Below are 17,121 nucleotides of genomic sequence, written 5' to 3' on the forward strand. Positions count from 1 at the left end.
TTTCTTAAAATGAGAGATATATTCTTACTATACAGATTTTGAAAAGTTCAATGGGTCTATAGCGGCACCATCCCATTCTAAGATATGGCATATTCGTGGGTCTATGTGAAAACTTCATGCAAAGACCACTCCACATAACTAGAATTAAACGTTGACACTTCAGACCAACCCAAACTACACACGCAGCTTAGATCAACAAAGTCTCGATCTTGTCCTTGACAGCGTAGATTTGAGACTTGATGGCAGAGGCATCGTTGGTGGTAATGGACGCTGCAATGACTGGTCTGGACACACCACAGGCTCTTCCCAAGGCAGTTCTGGATGGAACGAAAACGTATGGCACGTTCTTGTCTTCACACAACAATGGCAAGTGCAACAAGATTTCGATAGGCTCACAGTCGGCAGCCATGATGATGAACTCGGAAATACCACGGTTCAAAGTCTTGGTGGCCTCGTTGGCACCTTTCTTCAGCTGTCTCATGTTGGAAGCTTGCTGAACAACGTCCAAGATCTGCTGGGATAGGTTGGCGTCAGCCAATGGGAAAGCCTTTGGGTTAGGAGTGGTGGACATTTGATCGATTTGGTGAAGTGAGATGACTGTTCAAGTTCCTTGCAAAAGTAGAAGCTCGCCTGAATGGTGCGTAAAGGTATATTGAAGGTAGCGATGAGCTGTAGAAAGAAAGGCGATGAGCTTGCAAAAAATTTTTATATTGAGAAAGCTGGAAATTATTTTTCAGTCGACAGCGTCAGCGAGTCGAGGAAGGTGGCGAGAAGAGGATTGGGTAGAAGAATGACTCGCTGGCAGTTGCTGAAGAATGTCTCATGATTCTGTTGCAGGGAATGGAAGGGAGAAACCAGGAGTTTATTGGGCTAGAAACAAGGCTGGATGACAGTGGGCTTAAGCTGTGCGTTGCAGGCATTATCGACTTATTTTTCTAAAAGTGTCGATGAATTAATATCATGGATGGGAGAATTTTGCTTCGAAAAACCCCAGAAAAATTGGAGTGCTTAAGATTTGTTCCGTAGAAAGCACATGTAGTAATAATTTTCCTGCAGCAGATTTCACAACTGTTCACAATTTTCTAACGGGCTCCTGAGTATCTTAAATCTTTCAAAAGAGAGCTTAATTCGAAATTTGGCCCTAGAAGCCAAAGAAAAAGGCGAACAATAAACAAATTCACAAATCATATTCTCGGATGTTCTTAGGCACCCCGTAGCCACTCAAATACCATTCACACCTTCAATGAATGGCAGTGTTTTAAACATATTCATATCATTTGGCACGCGTGTGACACCTACTATATATTGAAATACTACATGCATGGAATTGACCTTGACTATCCACCGAGAAGTTGACCAACCTTAAAACCGACAGGGAAAGCGTGTGGGTGCTCTCTTAGCATCCAATTATCCTGTATATTATATTGATCAATGGGTTTTGAGCAGGTAGAGCTTTCGCAGTTTGAAAATGACAGAACTGTGCAAATTCCAGAGACTAAGAACTTCACACTTTTTCAGACGGTCGATTGGATAGAGGAGAGTCAAAGTCTTGGTCAAAGTAAACCACAGGGCCCTTTCAAAGAGGTGGAAGAAGAGCTGTATTTGGAATCCAGGTGGCGACGCTGGCGTCAATGGCTATGGAACCGTCTTCGCGAAATCGTTACGCTCACATGCATTGCTTTACTACTTGGGTTTATTGCAGGTTCTATACAAGTGGTGACAGAAGCACTGGTCAATTGGAAATCTGGACATTGTAGCCGCAACTGGCTGCTGAATAAATCTTTCTGTTGCGCTGGTATGACTGAAGACCATGCTACAAAGCGTATGTTTGTTGCACGAGATGAGCTCAGCTGCATTAAAGACGCAATCTGGATTGAAAGAACCAACCCGTTGGCCGATTTTTTGTTATTCATAGTCCTCTCGTTAAGTTTTGCTATGCTAAGTGGCCTCATGGTCAGGTACATTGCTCCTATGGCTACCGGGTCGGGCATATCAGAAATCAAAGTTTGGGTCTCAGGTTTCAAATACAAAGATGAATTCTTGGATCTCAAAACACTGGTTGTGAAAAGCGTGGCCCTTCCATTGGCTATCTCTTCAGGTCTAAGTGTAGGCAAGGAAGGTCCCTCCGTTCATTATGCTACCTGTTGCGGTTTCGTTATTACCAACCTTCTGCTTAGACGCAGTCTCAGCTTCTCGCACCAATCAGAATACCTAATAGCTTCTGCAGCTGGAGGCGTTGCCGTTGCGTTTGGAGCACCAATAGGAGGTGTATTGTTTGCGCTTGAGGAAATGTCTACAACCTCCCATTTCAATCTATCTGTGCTTTGGAAGTCCTACTTTGTCGCATTGGGTGCAGTTGCCACTTTGCAATACATGAATCCCTTCAGAAATGGCAAAATTGTTCTGTTCGAGGTAACCTACGAAAATAATTGGAGAATTCAGGAAATTCCCGTGTTTATTATTTTGGGAGTTTTTGGTGGGCTATATGGACTGTTGATCAGCGACTGGAATATTCGATACGTGAACTTCCGCAAAAATTGTCTTCAGAAATACAAACTCCAGGAAGTTGCTCTTTTGACCTTAGTCACAGCTTTGATATCGTATTTCAACGAGTTTTTAAGGTTAGACATGACCGAAAGCATGGGGATTCTCTTTCACGAATGCACCGTAGACGACAACGGATCTTTATGGACCCACCGAATCTGTCAACTGGATTCAAACACACATGGGAGAGTTTTCATTCAAATATTCTTTTCCCTTGGAATAGCAACAATAATGAGATCGCTGCTAATCATCATCTCATATGGCGCTTCCGTTCCTGCTGGTATTTTCGTCCCTTCAATGGCGGTGGGTGCAACATTTGGTCGCGCTATCAGCCTGATAGTCGAACGGTGGATCACCGGTCCCAAAGTTATTACCCCCGGGACGTATGCTTTTCTTGGGGCTGCTGCTACTCTAAGCGGCATAACGAACCTGACATTGACTGTTGTGGTCATTATGATTGAGCTTACCGGTGCGTTTTCGTACATCATACCATCCATGGTTGTTGTAGCCGTGACGCACCTTGTTTTAAGATCTATTGGCGCGAAAGGGGGTATCGCAGACCAAATGATAACGGTCAACGGATTTCCCTTTCTTGAAAGCCTAGAAGACGAGGCTAGACATCTTGAAGGATACACGGTTCGCGACATCATGTCCAGTGTGCTTGCCTCTGTTCCTCAAGAAATATCTTTGGCGAGTCTAATCCATTTTTTGGATACAAATGACAAATACAAACAGTACCCTGTGGTAGAGAAAGCTTCTGGCTTGCTTCTAGGGTATTTAAAGCGATCTGCCTTATGCCTTGAAGTGGCAGCGGCAGTTGAGACCAATGTTGAGCATACCACGATCATCATTTTCCATGAAGAGCAACCGTTTCCAGTTCATACCCAGCAAGAAGTATTGAACCTTCAACAACTCGTGAACCGTTCACCGGTTTCAATTTCAGGTCATTCCTCCCTAAAGCTGGCTCATTACTATTTCCGAACACTGGGGTGTAAATTTATCGTTGTCGAAGCGAATGGCACAATTGAAGGACTTTTGACAAGAAAAGATCTCTTGGGTTTTGAAAGACTCAAACACAAAGAAGTGCATGGACCATTGTACTCTTTCGATTCCAGCATAGAAAGCAGGCTATCGTCTGCAGCAAGGAGTCTCTTTAGGCTGCCACAGACTGAATTATAGATGTATTAGCATTATCGAAGACACTACTCTATGTTTATTTACAAAATGTATAGTAAGTCATCATCCTTCGTGCCATTTACCACTTCTTTTATACTCCGCGTAAAGGGCCTTGAAGTAGATTCGTCCGGGGCTGTCCAAGAAAGCAATCGTGGCAGTGAACTCGGCTTGTGAGAGAACGTCAAATACCGAAAAGAATCCAGAAGTCAGAGCTTCTTTAACGCGATTGTCGAAGGACGAGCCCAGTGCCAGGCTGATGTACTTCAGAAGCAAAGCCGAGGCATGCCTTCTTAATGATTTTCTGACCTGACTGATCTGCGACTGTAGAGATTTACTTTTATTGTTCTTTACGTCATTCGAAGGCTCACAGAAAATCGTGAGAAGCCTGCTAAAGGATTCTGCAGATTCTGGAGAAAGTCCGTAACGTGAGCCCACTGTGAGCATTTCCAAAGCCGAGTTCATATACGAGATCACCAAGTGGTGCCGATCTGTGAGCTTGAAACGATGGTACATCAAAACATGCGACAAGAGCTGAGATGTGCATGAAAATACCGCATCATTCTCTAATCCATTAACTTCCATTACAGCTGCATTCGCTCGAAGACAAAATGGGAAAAGTGTTTCAATAGAGTGCTGGCTGAAAAGCCAAGGCTTCCAAACAAGTAAGCTCTTCAATGTTTCGAGGAAACAAAGAAAAGCATTCGTATGGGAGCTTACCACAGTTTCAAGATGGGTATTGATTTCCGAAAGTGCGCTGGAAAACAACATCCTGCCTTTCTCATTGTCCTTTGCAATATTTCGGAAGAGCAAGTCCAGTGATTCCAGTATACTCTCTGTATAGTTCTGATCATCTTCCTGTATGGATGAGACTGCTGCGAACAGTGTGGCGTTGAAAAGGTCAAAGTTGGTACTTGCTCTCATAACAACTTTTTCAATGGCACGATAAATGCGGTCTTTCGCTATATGAGTCCTCAGAACCATGTAGTGAGCCAGCAAGAAGGTTGGTTCGTCTGAATTCGTGCCACAAAATAGAGAGAAAAAGGCAGCTTTCATCTCGTCGTCGAAGCCTTCGTGTGATACCTTTTTAGCAGTGTTAATTGTCAATGAATTAATAGATCCCTTAAGTGAGCTAACTTCAGTAGACTCGTAAATATCGTAAAGCACCTGCAGTGACCAAAGGACCATATGCTTGTCTTCTGGGTTTGTTTTCAAATCAACAACAAACGAACATAGTCTATTCGTCAATGCGGCTTGTAATGCACCAGTCATCTCTTGTTCGAAATCAACGGCTTTCGAAAACAAAAATGCCATCTTGCATGCGGTAAAGTCGAATACGGTTTTCATCCTCATAGTCAAATGCGCAGTCAAATTTTTGATGAAAAGCTTGCTGCTAGCGTCTTTCATTTGTGCAACATGATTAGACAGGACCTTTTCCACGATTTGATTACCTACCTGGAACAAGAAGGTTTCCTGCTTCAAGATTTTTTCCAGAACAGTAACGTCCATTTCGATTCTGGACTTGAAAGTAGGGTTCGAAAGCAGACGAGAGACTAGCTCGAAATCAAATGTGCTCAGTGTCTGCTTCCCGCACACTGCATCGATAGCTTTCACCCTCGTAGTTTTACTAATGCATTGTATTGGTATCTTGAGTAGCCTCCCAACCACATCATCATTCGAGGTATTGTCACACAATCTATCGGTTAGTACGCCCATGATTCTAGACTCTTCAAAAAAGTCGTCCGACGATGTGATCAAGTCAAGTAAGTGAATGTTTTGCGCGAGTAGCAATTGATCAATCAGCTCTTTTAAGTGCTCCTCACTGAAGCATGAATTTAGGAGCGTACTCCAATTGCAGAAGAGATCCTTTAGTAGTTCGCGCTTTTGAAGTCCATCGAATTGACGAAAACGTTTCATAAATTTGCCCAATATCTCTACAAGATCAAAATCTTTCAGCTCTCTCAACATGAGAGCAGTAAGAAATGCTGCTGTTGATTCTGTTCCATTGAAAGAAGAGAAAAGCATCGCTTGGATTTGTGAAAGACGGTCGTGGGGGAAAAAGTCAGCGTAGACATTCAAAAAATGGTACGTGAATGTCCAATACTCCGAGTATTTGTGTTCATTGGCTTCGAGTAGCCGTGTCAACGATTCTTCAAGTTCTGGAAGGGTGCTATACGACAAATTGTATATCCCCATGACAAGTACATTCAAAAGCTTCATCTTTAGTTGAACGTCGTGGTCACTTTGCGAGAGCTCGTCGGCGATTGTGTTGAGATATGCTTTGATCTGAGTGGACGACATAAAAGGAACTCTATCTGTGATTTTTGAGTGAAACCTGGCGTCATCGACAAAAATAGTGGACTTGTCCGGAGACTGACTGTAGCTTTTCCAAAGATCTAGGAATTGCGGAAGCTCTCTAGCATTCACGTAACATTCGATCAGGGTATCCCATACGGTAATTATAATGTCGGTTACAGGTGTCTTAGTCATTTTATCCATTATCCTTGTCGTATTTATGATTCCCACCTCAATATCGAGCTTTAGAATCTGATTTGTGATTGCCCAGAAAGATCTGGTGGACTCGCCTGAAGAGTCAGCGGATCTCTGGAAATTTTCTTCGAACAATGACTCCAAGAACTCCTGGGACAGAGTTTTCTTCAGTGAACTTAGCTCTTGCAGTAAAATGGAATTTAGGGTTGGGCGCGTCTTGGCTATTAGTGCGAATATCTCCTCCAGTTCAACCAATGAGTTCTTGGGTACCGCTTTTATACATCTGCGGTATAATATAATATAGCACTGATCTGGAAGATCGCTCTCTTGCGCTGCTAGAAACTGTGACAGCAGTTTGACACTGTCAACCTCGGGAGCGAAAAGGTACGTATCCATGAGGCCACATAAAGCGGGAACAAATTCGTCTTCATATTCTGCACTGTACTGCAAAATGGACGAAAGCAGTTTGGAACAGAAGCTCTGACTTAGTTTGCTGGCGCTGTTGATTACGACATCCGACAAGAATTGTGTGAGTTTTAATGTTTCACTCAAAAGTTTCTCTCTCCAAACACGCTTCAACTCTGGGACTTGCAAAGCAAGTCTGAGAATGCCTGCAATAATTGCCATGGCTTGGTCCTGCGCCATTTCTACGATGAAGCACGAGTTCAAAAGCTCAAAATTCGTAGCCAGTACTTCTGCAAGCTCTATAGTGTACTCCATGTCTTCCAGCTCGAGCGTTTGGATCAGATGCGGCACATAGCGTAGATTTCTGAATATCTGTTTGCGTAGCGGGTCAGAGCCCACCGCTTCCCACATTTGATTGAAGAGCCGCCACATATGCGGGTCCCGCTTGAACTGCGTATTTCGCTGGTTGTTCCATCTATCTACGACCAGTTCCAGCACGAAGATCTCTTTTTTCGGGAAATGAACCGCTATACTGCCTTCCAAAAGCTGAACTGAAATATCGTAGATTTCTGTAGTGGTAACATCCTTCGAGCGCAGTTTTTTCGATACCGACGAAGCCGTTGGAGACGCACCAAAAGGTGAAACTTGCATTTCTCAAGTCACTAAAGAGAAATAGTGGTTTTGATTACCGTCAAAACACCTTTTTCTTCGTAGTCAAGCTTGATCTTTCAGTTCTATATTTCAGTTCTTATAGCTCATCGCTTAAATTTCGAAATTTTTCAGTTTAATTGCTTACATAAGAATAAGTTGAAAGAAATATCAAATATCAATGTTAAAATCGATCATTAACAGGTTGAACTCACTGATCCAGGAACAGTTTTAGGCTAGCTTTGAAGGCATTGAGCCTTATTAGAATCATTGAAACTCAGAAAACATGGCTTCAATTTCAACAAATTACAACAGTGGATCTTTGATGGACGTTGGCAGTTTGGATTTCTTGAATAAACCCGATTTTGATATAGACATGGATGATAGTGAAATTTTGAAAGAACCGTCTATAGACGCGGTTTCTGGAGCTCCCGAGACGTATTTTGAAGGTCTACGAAAAAAAGGCGGCTTAGAAGACGTTTCTGGAAGTTTTCAGGGCTCATTGAAGTTCCAAATGGCTCCAGTAACAGCCCGTAGCTTGGGCTATTTTAACAACGTCGAAAACGAGAATATGGCGAGAAAAGATCAGAAGATAGACAATAGGCTGTTCACACCCGTATTCCATGGACTGGACTCCTCACAGGACTACAAGCAATTTGTTTTGACTTGTTTTGAGATTTACAAAAACTTGGGCGAAGATCGGTTTTTCTCGATTCCTACATTGGGACTCGTCAACCAGTCTGCGCAAGCTGAGCAGTCGCAAGCGGTCGATTTGGCCATGTACGCGTTGGTGGACGAACTAGAGACATTCGCGCTAACACAGAATTCCATAAGAGGTGCAGAACTGGAGGAAAATGTTGCCATTCTCAATTGCGCCAAAGCTATCCATTTCACCTCATCAGAACAGGACTCTGATTTCCAAGATGGTGGATTAGTCCGAAACATTGGCCACTGGATTAACAGAGCCGATGGAGAGCCTTCGGAAAATGTAATCGAACAAGTTTTCGGCGAAAACAACAACACCAAAGTTTACGAAAGGACGTCATTTTGGAAACTCGTTAGCCAGCTTCTTCTCAGGGGTCTTTTCGATCAGGCGCTGGCGGTTCTGGAGCGATCTCAAATTTTTCCGGCTTTAAAGGAGCAATGTGAGATAACCCTCGACGTCTTGACTGATGCCACCTCTCTGTTGAAGGAATATCCATACAACGATGGAACCGGTTTTAGAGAATGGAAGGCCACTGCACTACATCTATCTCAATTTTTTTCCGAGAGTGCTACTAATGTGGATCTTGATTTGCGCGATTCTATCAGCGACATGCTTCACTTGATTAGCGGATCGCAAGCAAAAATTCTACAGTACGCCAATACCTGGTATGAATCTTTCTGCGGGCTGATAACATTTTATATCCCCACACTACAATTGTCAGAGGAATATCTGCAATTTTCATTAAATGCGCACCCTGCTGATGTTTGCAATGCCTGGGAACAGGCTTGTGTAGACATAATAAGAGGCAAGATCCACGCCGTACTGCCGATTCTGGAATCACTGGATAACTGCGTAGCTGCATTTTTCTCTGGTATTTGCGAAGCAAAGGGACTATTAGAGTCAAGCAACAACCTACACAAGCATGCAAAGACATATGACTCCGGTGATTACACTAGCATTGAAGATGATCTATTTTCTTCTAGAAACAGTATGGCTAGTTTTTTGCTTCACGGCTTTGCCATGGAGCTATGTTCTTACGACGATAAGCTGTTATGGTCTGTAGCAATTGGTATCCTAGCGTTGTCGCCCAGCAGAAGTAACAGCGCCGTGAGGCTAGCAATTGCAGAACTGCTACCTCACTTCCCATTCGAAAATAATGATGACGTCGAGTGGATGTTGACTCTATGCGCCAAGTGGAGGCTGCCGGAAGTTGCCAAGACCATATATCGAATCCTGGGTAACAAATTCCTTTATGAAAACAATGTTATAGAGGCAATGATGAATTTTAGTAAAGCAGGTGAGTTTGAGTGGGTCAAACATTACTCATGGATGATCTTCGAAGCATCTGCTATTCAAGGCACACCACTCGAAGATGAAGTAATAGAGGCTATTGTCAGTAGGCGCGCGGAAGTGGAAATCCCTAAAGAGATTTTGGAAAATGTCCTTACAGATTCTATGAGGCAAACATTGTCACCATACGCGGTCTTGCGTCATTTTTATCAACAAGCTAAAGAACAAGACTTTGAGGGGGCACTACAAAGTCTTATCGGCTTGTTAGAATTTCAATATCTACCAAGTCAGTATCTGGCATTACTGGTGGCCCAATTTTTAAATCCTGTATTTCTACAGGATGACACGCAACACATTTCAGAACCGGATGTGATTCGCATAATTCAGGCCTTGAACAGGTTGGAGGTAAAAGACGACAAAAGCGTTGCATTATACGACATTTTGAAAAGCCGGAAAGAGGAACGTGGATTTCCTGAGGAATTGAGCAATTTGATCAAACAGGTCAGGAAGAAGTTAAATTTCAAGATTTGTCAAGAGTTCATGAAGTAAGCGGAATTAACAAAGCCTCGGGTATGAAGCAACGATACTTTTGGACAGCTTTCACAATTAATGGTCATAAAAATTCGATATAATGATGGAAAAACTCTATAAGAAAGAGAATGTTTCGAACGCAACTAAAGTCAATTGCGTGCCAAGAAAAGGTTATGACTCCTAGCATTTAAAGGCTTTTTATATTTAGATTTTTAGGGACCATCTATAACTACTACAAATGTCCAAACGTAAATGCTTCACGAAGAAGCGCGATTAAGGAGATCACAATAGTGAGGTTCGAGAATGTTTTGGGAAGGAAAGGAAAAACTTGTTATGATTTTTTGCGGGAGGGTTTTGTTTTCGCCTGCGGGACTTGGATTTGGCCACTCCTTGCTGTACGTAACAACATTATCTAACAGATAACGTCCTGGGTAGCTCTGGAGTTCAAAAGCAAAGCGACAATGAGACCGTACAGACCCAACACTTCGGCGAAAATCAAGATCAAAATCATACCGACGAACAAACGGGGCTGTTGAGCGTTACCTCTGACACCGGCGTCACCGACGATACCGATGGCAAAACCGGCAGCGAGACCGCTGAGACCCACTGACAGACCTGCACCCAATTGGATGAACCCCGTGTAAAGGGCCTGTTTTTGGGTTAGCGAGTAGCACACCAGCACCGACACCACCAGCCCGTAGATGGCAATGATACCGGCCATGACCACAGGCACGATGTTTTTGAACAGCAAATCGGGTCTCAACACACAAGTGGCGCACACACCGACACCGGACTTGGCCGTTCCGTACGCCGCACCGAACGACGAAAAGATGATGGCAGATGCACATCCGATGGCACCGAAAAAGGGAGCGTAAACGGGACACAGTTCAGTCATTGTTCTTAGCGCTTTTTACAGTTTGTAACAAAACTTTTAAGAAATGTTCCACTAATGAGAAAAAATAAAAATGGTCAGAAAACGTTTGTAAAACCAGCGTTAAGACCGCACAAAAAAAGATAATTCAACTGTCGAAAGGTACTGAACACACGAATTGGTTAGTGTGTATTACCGTCTATAACAGGGCTTTTTTCAATGCCTTTTTGTTCTTCACTTCTTTGCAATTGTGTGTTTTTGAGTGGGAATAAAAAGGTTACTTTAGATAACTAGCTTTTTCTACTACTTATATATATAGTCATAGATATATACAGTTAGACGACGAAGACGATTCACAGTATGGTGATGGCTTTTTAATTATGAGAGAAAAACTTAACCCCTTAACGAAAAACGAGTTTTTCACCGATATTAAATTTGTTAAGTTCGAGAGGTAGGGTAATAGGGGTGAGGGTAGCGACGAGTGCAAATGTACTCGAGGGTGTGTGGGTGGGTGAATGACTGGGTGGTTGGGTGGCTGGGTGTACGGATGGGTTCGTAGTGGATGTCGGGGTGTAGGGGTGACTGGGTGTCCGAGGTGTCTGGGTGACGGGAGATCTATGTCGGATGGTGTCTGGGTGATGGGAGATCTCGTCGGATGGTGTCTGGGTTGCCAGAGGTCTACGTTTTCTGGTGACTGGGTGGCTGGGTGACTGGGTGGTCGATCGAGCTTAAATTCATTTCAACGTTGGTGAGCGAGAGGACGACACACGTTCACTTTCACACGGCGTACACGGTAAATTTATCTTTTGCTAGCAGATGTGTGTTAATAGTGGAAAAGCAAATAGAAGGATAAAAATTGGTCTAGCTAATTCGCCGCAATGTTATGGGTCCATGTTTTGACTTGCAGTGAATCGTTGTACATCACGTGATCCTCACTACGATGCCATCTGGTACATTAACCTGGAAGATATACAGCCTCTGAGGCCAAGTATCTAGTTGGTTTCTTCGTTATGTAAATCAAGCTTAACCGCGCGTCTTTCTGCTTTTAACCAGTCTTATCGATTCACTTCAATGGCAATGTGATCACATAAAACGTGACACGATGACAGCGTCAGAATCTAGAACAGCTACTGATCTAACAGAAATGATATCGATTGCACCGAATGGCACTATTTGCAGTTGATCTCATAGCTCCTAGATCAGCCCATTCCCGCCATTTGCACCCGGAAAGCTTGAAACCTTCTACGTCCGTCAGGGACGGAACATTTCCGAGAGTTTATATAAGAAGGGACGTGTTATTCACTGTACGAGCTCCTTCCATTTATGCTAAATCCATCACGGAGAGAAAAATGTGACTCAATAAAACAATAGTTTACACCTTACGATAATGGATGGAACCACCCAAGATATGGGACCGTTTATCGGGCAACGACTCTCCAGAGACAAAGTTTTAACACGAGTATAAACACTTTCACCTTTGTTTCAAGGAGTAACAAACACCTTAAAACCAACATTCTAACTTCTTCATTCCGAAAATTGACTTACGTCGCTCTTGTAGGAGACAAGCCTTCCCGAATATGTAGTGATCGAATCAACGTGGTTTCAAGCCAACCACGAAGGAAGTTCCCTGAGCTCATTTATCTGTCAACAACGTGTATTAGAGTTGTCAGATACTGAGCCAATGAGTATTGTGTTACTTTAGGTATTCTGTCGTAGCTGGAAACATCACAACAAGTCTTCCCGCCCTCAAACTTACATCTTTTCATCCAACTTCCTAACGCACATCTGTTTCATGCCATCTCCTGGAATTTATTTCACACTCAATGACATGGTCTTGAAAAAAATTGAATGACTATATTTACGCACTTAACCACAATTAACTCTACGCTTTCTTTGGGATTCCTCAGCCTTTTAAAAGTTAAATATCTCGCTCCAACAAGATGCACTGCTCTCTTATCAATTTTCATTTGCGTTTGTTAAAAAAATTCATCAACGACTGTTGCTTAGGCTTTTTCGACGCGCTTTCAGCAGAGCTAGGTACAACTCTTGCCGAACGTTTCACGGGTGTCGAAGCAGCTCTTTGAGCGGGCCTTCGTGTTACGGTGTAGCCTTCATCATCCAAGTACGTTTCAGGCTCAGCGCTGTCTTGTTCTGGCTGTTGAGAACCTGTCTCTTGGTCCTGTCCTGGAGGCTTGACCTCCACTAGCGATTCTTCTGCTGTAGTCTCTAATATATCCCCCAATTCAGCTTCTGTGGGTACTGGTGTTTCACTTATCTCAGGCTCACTTACATCTACACTGGAGGCCTGTTGTTCCTGCTCGTTTGCATTTTCCTCGTCGCTGTCAAACATTGCAGACAAATCTTCCAATTCTTTCTTACGTTTTGGGTCATTATTAGCGCGATCTTGTTGTAATTGCCTGCGTTTTCGCAGTTCTTCCAATCTTTCGCGTTCTTTGTCTTCACGTTCTTGACGCATTTTCTGCAATAGAGCTGTAGATCTTAGCTCTCCTGTCTTCTTTTTCTTGGGTGGATCCTGTGGTTGTGACTTGGCTCCGCCAAGCTTCGAGGGCAAAGTGTGGGCCCTGATCGTAGAACGATTGCTTGCAGCCGGTTTTTCCACTTTAACGCTCTTGTCGGTGTCCTCATTCGCTATGCTAGGTATATCACTTTCAACTGTTGGCTTATAGAAGTTGGCGACGGCCACTGGTCTTTTCACCATTGAATTAACAGGTGAAAATTGCTCCATTGGGTTGAACGCATAGATAAAAGCGTCCAAAATCGAGTCGCTGTCTTCAAAATTGTCTAAATCATTCACTATTCGTACTAGCCCACTATTGTAAGCACATACTATCACACAATGAACTTTCGAAGTCGTTGTTTTGTAGAAGTCGTACATTGCCGTCTTGGCCTTGCTGCTATTGACTGAAAATTCCGCCATGACATCAGTGAACAGCACAACTTGAACATCTTCTATCACTCTGGTGTGAATATACTTGCTGATGTTAGAGTCCATGGTGGTCAGGACAGCTTCGACCTGTTAACACTTTACTAGCTGACTCAAAAAGAAGATAAATCAATTGATCACACTGGAGCGTGGTTGAAGCTTGTACATTTCATCAAAGTCCAGTTGACGATCCACCAGGTCATAATTATTCACTAAAATTATCCAGTAAATAAAAATATAGCGCCGCTCGGTTTCGATCCGAGGACATCAGGGTTATGAGCCCTGCGCGCTTCCACTGCGCCACGGCGCTTACCGTTGAGTTAATAAAAAACGGAAAACTAGGTATATGCCCAGCAATACCATGTGTTTTATGAGCACCGGAGTTCGGAGTTTATCTTACAACCGTAAGAGGCTTCTTCTCCAGATTTGTATTATCGCTCCATCCTTGGTTTATTCCACTTCTGCCACATCTTCATGCGTTTCTCTTACTCTGCTTTTGTATTGTTCTATACACAGTGGTGATCTACACACAGGTGTAACCTCCATCTACAGGAATATCACAGCCATTGGTGAATGAGGCAGCGTCTGACGCTAAGTAAAGATATGCGCCTACCAGTTCTTGAGGCAAAGCCTCACGACCCTGGGGAGTGAGTCCCCACCATTGGGCCCGTTGCTCCGTTGGGACAAAGGAGCTTAGAATCGTGTCTGTGTAGCCCGGGGACACCGAATTGCAGCGAATCCGGCCTGCTGGCTCTGTCAGATGTGCGAATTCCACAGCGAATCCACGAGCCATGTGTCTGACAGCTGCTTTGGAGGCGTTGTAGCACGTTTGGTAGTTGGGAACGTTGGCAATGTGCGACGACATCGACGCCGTTAAAATCAGACAACCATGGCCCTGCAACTTGAAAACTTCTGCAATGTATTTAGAACAATGAAAAGTTCCCTGGACGTTAACGTCCATCACTCGTTTCCAAGCGTCCGGGGTAGCACTTTCGCTCAAAATACTGCCATGAGTCCATGCGACTCCGGCGTTGGCGATAAAGGTATCGATGCTGCGGTCTGGGAAATCTTTTTGGATTGCATGCACACACGTTTCCACGTCTTCGGCTTTGGTTATATCCACCTGGTACGCAATGGCCTTGATATGGTATTTTTCAGACAAGAAATCTGCCAAGGCAGCGTCATACTTGTAGTCCAACATACACAAATCTGCTCCTGCAGAGGCAAAACCATGGCAGATGGCTCCTCCAATGGCTCCTGCCGCTCCTGTCACCACTACCAGCTTGCCCTTTTGCGAAAATAAATCCAGAAAACTCTTGGCAGACTCATACTGCTGGGTTGGAGGCTGTTGCGGCACAGTCTTGAACTCGTTAGGTCCTCTCAGGAAGTTTTCAAATGGCATAGGCAGAGATAGGATCTGAAGGGTGTCGGTGCAAAACTGTTTCTTTCGAAATTCGTCTGCTTTCGACGTTCCAGCAGTTCCAGCTTCTTATATAGCTCGAGGCCCGCACGGCTCGAGACCAATCGGGTCCGTGCAATATAATGGCTCTTTCCTAACCGGCCGTCCGATCCCATTGTTTAGCGAATTACCATTCCTTGTTGATCCACGGGTAACAGGGTGTCTATTCTTAGCGGACCGTAGCGATGTTGTTGAACCTCGAGGTGACCAACGAGAAGTTGTTTAAGCGAACGCTTTTCATCACAAAGTGTCTCACTGGTCACTGTTGAGAAGTTCAGAAATGAGTATTTGAGGTATAAGAATCACCACGACAGAAGGTCAAGTCGATAAAGGAAGTGTCAATACGGAGAATCAAAGGACATGATCGAATGTGAAATTAAAGTAAGTTGTTGAAATTCGAATACCTATTGATGCGATTGAAACAAGTGCCAATGAACGTTGGAGCAAGGTCAAGTTAGACAAAATACGAATTAATGAAAGAAGGTATTGATAAGTAGAGGTAAGTAGTCGTAGGAGTGTTAAAAACAGGTTATGAAACAGATATGGCAGGGTTGTCGAGCCAAAGTTCGAGACTATACACTGTGACTCAAGAAAATCCCGGATTTAAATTGTCTGGTGATGCATTGACAGTGTGTTCGCTGTGTGTATCATAGAAAAACAAGTTTGTCTGTTATCTGTAAAATAACACACTTCTTGTTGAAGAAAGAAACCTAAATCGATCTGCAAGAATTGTATAGGTGATAAATCCGATGCCAAGACTTCTAGCAACACAGTCGCACGTCGTGCACGGATTTGTGGGCAACAAAGCGGCCACGTTCCCGCTGCAATGCAAAGGTTGGGACGTTGACTGCGTCAACAGCGTCCAATTTTCGAACCACACCGGATATGGCATGGAAAGAGTATTTGGAACGTCCACTTCTGCTCAGGAGCTAGAATCGGTATTCCAAGGTCTCAAATCCTTCCAAGACTACGATGCCATGCTGTCAGGATACCTGCCCAATCGTGAATCGGTGGTCTGCATGGCGAAAAACCACTCCGAAATGAAAAAAAGAGATCCACGGCTGATGTGGCTGTTGGACCCAGTTATGGGCGACGACGGCGAGTTGTACGTCAACGAAAACGTTATACCGGAATACAAGCGTCTGGTGGAATCGTCATTGGTGGATGTCATCACTCCAAACCAGTTCGAACTCGAAATCCTATACGGGGCGAAAATCCAGACCGTTCAAGAGCTCCAAAAGGCACTGGATTCTTTGCACCAAACTGTGCCCGTAATTGTCGTCACCTCGTGCTCTGTGGAACTGTTCCAGGACCCGAAAAACTTGTACTGCGTTGCATCCATGCGGAACCAGCCAGCGGCCGTTTATAGAGTCCCAGTCATAGATTCGTATTTCACCGGGGTAGGGGATCTTTTCTCTGCGCTATTGATCGACTCCATCTATAACATGCGTGAAGCTTCTGGCGATGCTGGCCGTTTGGACTTGAATGGTGTCCTGGCAACCGTGCATAACGTACTCGACGTCACTTTGCAGCATTCGCCTAAGAATTTGAAAGCATCCATCGGTTCACCGCTCACAATGAAACAAATGGAACTGCGTATCATCGAAAGCAAGAAATGGTACAACACCACGGCGGAGACCAAAGACTTCTACGTTGGCCGATTGAACGATATATAGAATTGGCAGGTAATGAGACCCTTCAGACTACATCAGAGTTTGCTCAACGTGGAGAATTCAGGTCTACGTACAATGCATCAGCTTCGGGTCGTCATTATGGGTCATGGGACACCAGCTTGTCACTATTGAGCTTCTACAGAATGTTCGGCATCTAAATGTTCAGTTATCGTACCAAGAATAAAAATGCCACCTCTCAATTTCCACCACCAATAATCAACGTCAAGCTACTCTTCCCACTCTCACCAGTTTCTAGCACGCAGCTGCCTTACTCAACAAACTGGTCATTGTTTTCCCTCTGTTGAAAAGTTATAGACGCCTCTTCAACGCAGAGCGACACACTACCAGGATATTAGTTCATCACAGAATCAACACCCGGACTTATAA

General features: G+C 43.9%; 8 protein-coding genes, 1 non-coding gene and 1 pseudogene across 10 annotated transcripts; 3 read left to right on the forward strand and 7 right to left on the reverse strand.

Moving 5' to 3' along the window:
* Positions 1 to 187: 187 nt before the first annotated feature.
* SNU13 (LALA0S05e01552g1_1) lies at positions 188 to 571 on the reverse strand (the record flags this gene model as incomplete). The annotated part of the gene is made up of 1 exon (XM_022772139.1): positions 188 to 571. One exon carries the CDS (start codon positions 569 to 571, stop codon positions 188 to 190), a length of 384 nt encoding a protein of 127 aa, XP_022628493.1.
* An 860-nt stretch (positions 572 to 1,431) lies between these two features.
* On the forward strand, positions 1,432 to 3,723 carry GEF1 (LALA0S05e01574g1_1; the record flags this gene model as incomplete). Its single annotated transcript, XM_022772140.1, has 1 exon — positions 1,432 to 3,723. One exon carries the CDS (start codon positions 1,432 to 1,434, stop codon positions 3,721 to 3,723), a length of 2,292 nt encoding a protein of 763 aa, XP_022628494.1.
* A 60-nt stretch (positions 3,724 to 3,783) lies between these two features.
* On the reverse strand, positions 3,784 to 7,263 carry URB2 (LALA0S05e01596g1_1; the record flags this gene model as incomplete). Its single annotated transcript, XM_022772141.1, has 1 exon — positions 3,784 to 7,263. One exon carries the CDS (start codon positions 7,261 to 7,263, stop codon positions 3,784 to 3,786), a length of 3,480 nt encoding a protein of 1,159 aa, XP_022628495.1.
* Positions 7,264 to 7,546: 283 nt separating this feature from the next.
* Positions 7,547 to 9,805, forward strand: NUP85 (LALA0S05e01618g1_1; the record flags this gene model as incomplete). The annotated part of the gene is made up of 1 exon (XM_022772142.1): positions 7,547 to 9,805. The coding sequence occupies one exon, from the start codon at positions 7,547 to 7,549 to the stop codon at positions 9,803 to 9,805; it is 2,259 nt and encodes a 752-aa protein (XP_022628496.1).
* A 394-nt stretch (positions 9,806 to 10,199) lies between these two features.
* On the reverse strand, positions 10,200 to 10,682 carry VMA3 (LALA0S05e01640g1_1; the record flags this gene model as incomplete). Its single annotated transcript, XM_022772144.1, has 1 exon — positions 10,200 to 10,682. One exon carries the CDS (start codon positions 10,680 to 10,682, stop codon positions 10,200 to 10,202), a length of 483 nt encoding a protein of 160 aa, XP_022628497.1.
* Positions 10,683 to 11,019: 337 nt separating this feature from the next.
* LALA0_S05e01662g lies at positions 11,020 to 11,397 on the reverse strand (annotated as a pseudogene). Its single transcript has one exon. A coding segment is annotated over exon 1 (378 nt).
* Positions 11,398 to 12,621: 1,224 nt separating this feature from the next.
* Positions 12,622 to 13,671, reverse strand: POL32 (LALA0S05e01684g1_1; the record flags this gene model as incomplete). Its single annotated transcript, XM_022772145.1, has 1 exon — positions 12,622 to 13,671. One exon carries the CDS (start codon positions 13,669 to 13,671, stop codon positions 12,622 to 12,624), a length of 1,050 nt encoding a protein of 349 aa, XP_022628498.1.
* Positions 13,672 to 13,840: 169 nt separating this feature from the next.
* On the reverse strand, positions 13,841 to 13,912 carry LALA0_S05e01706r. The gene has a single exon. It is a non-coding gene; the product is annotated as a tRNA-Met (tRNA).
* A 213-nt stretch (positions 13,913 to 14,125) lies between these two features.
* LALA0_S05e01728g (LALA0S05e01728g1_1) lies at positions 14,126 to 15,004 on the reverse strand (the record flags this gene model as incomplete). The annotated part of the gene is made up of 1 exon (XM_022772146.1): positions 14,126 to 15,004. One exon carries the CDS (start codon positions 15,002 to 15,004, stop codon positions 14,126 to 14,128), a length of 879 nt encoding a protein of 292 aa, XP_022628499.1.
* An 806-nt stretch (positions 15,005 to 15,810) lies between these two features.
* BUD16 (LALA0S05e01750g1_1) lies at positions 15,811 to 16,737 on the forward strand (the record flags this gene model as incomplete). The annotated part of the gene is made up of 1 exon (XM_022772147.1): positions 15,811 to 16,737. The coding sequence occupies one exon, from the start codon at positions 15,811 to 15,813 to the stop codon at positions 16,735 to 16,737; it is 927 nt and encodes a 308-aa protein (XP_022628500.1).
* Positions 16,738 to 17,121: the final 384 nt, after the last annotated feature.

The sequence above is a fragment of the Lachancea lanzarotensis genome, scaffold LALA0S05 (assembly GCF_000938715.1).
Source record: "Lachancea lanzarotensis genome assembly LALA0, scaffold LALA0S05, whole genome shotgun sequence".
NCBI classification, from domain to species: Eukaryota; Fungi; Ascomycota; class Saccharomycetes; order Saccharomycetales; family Saccharomycetaceae; genus Lachancea; species Lachancea lanzarotensis.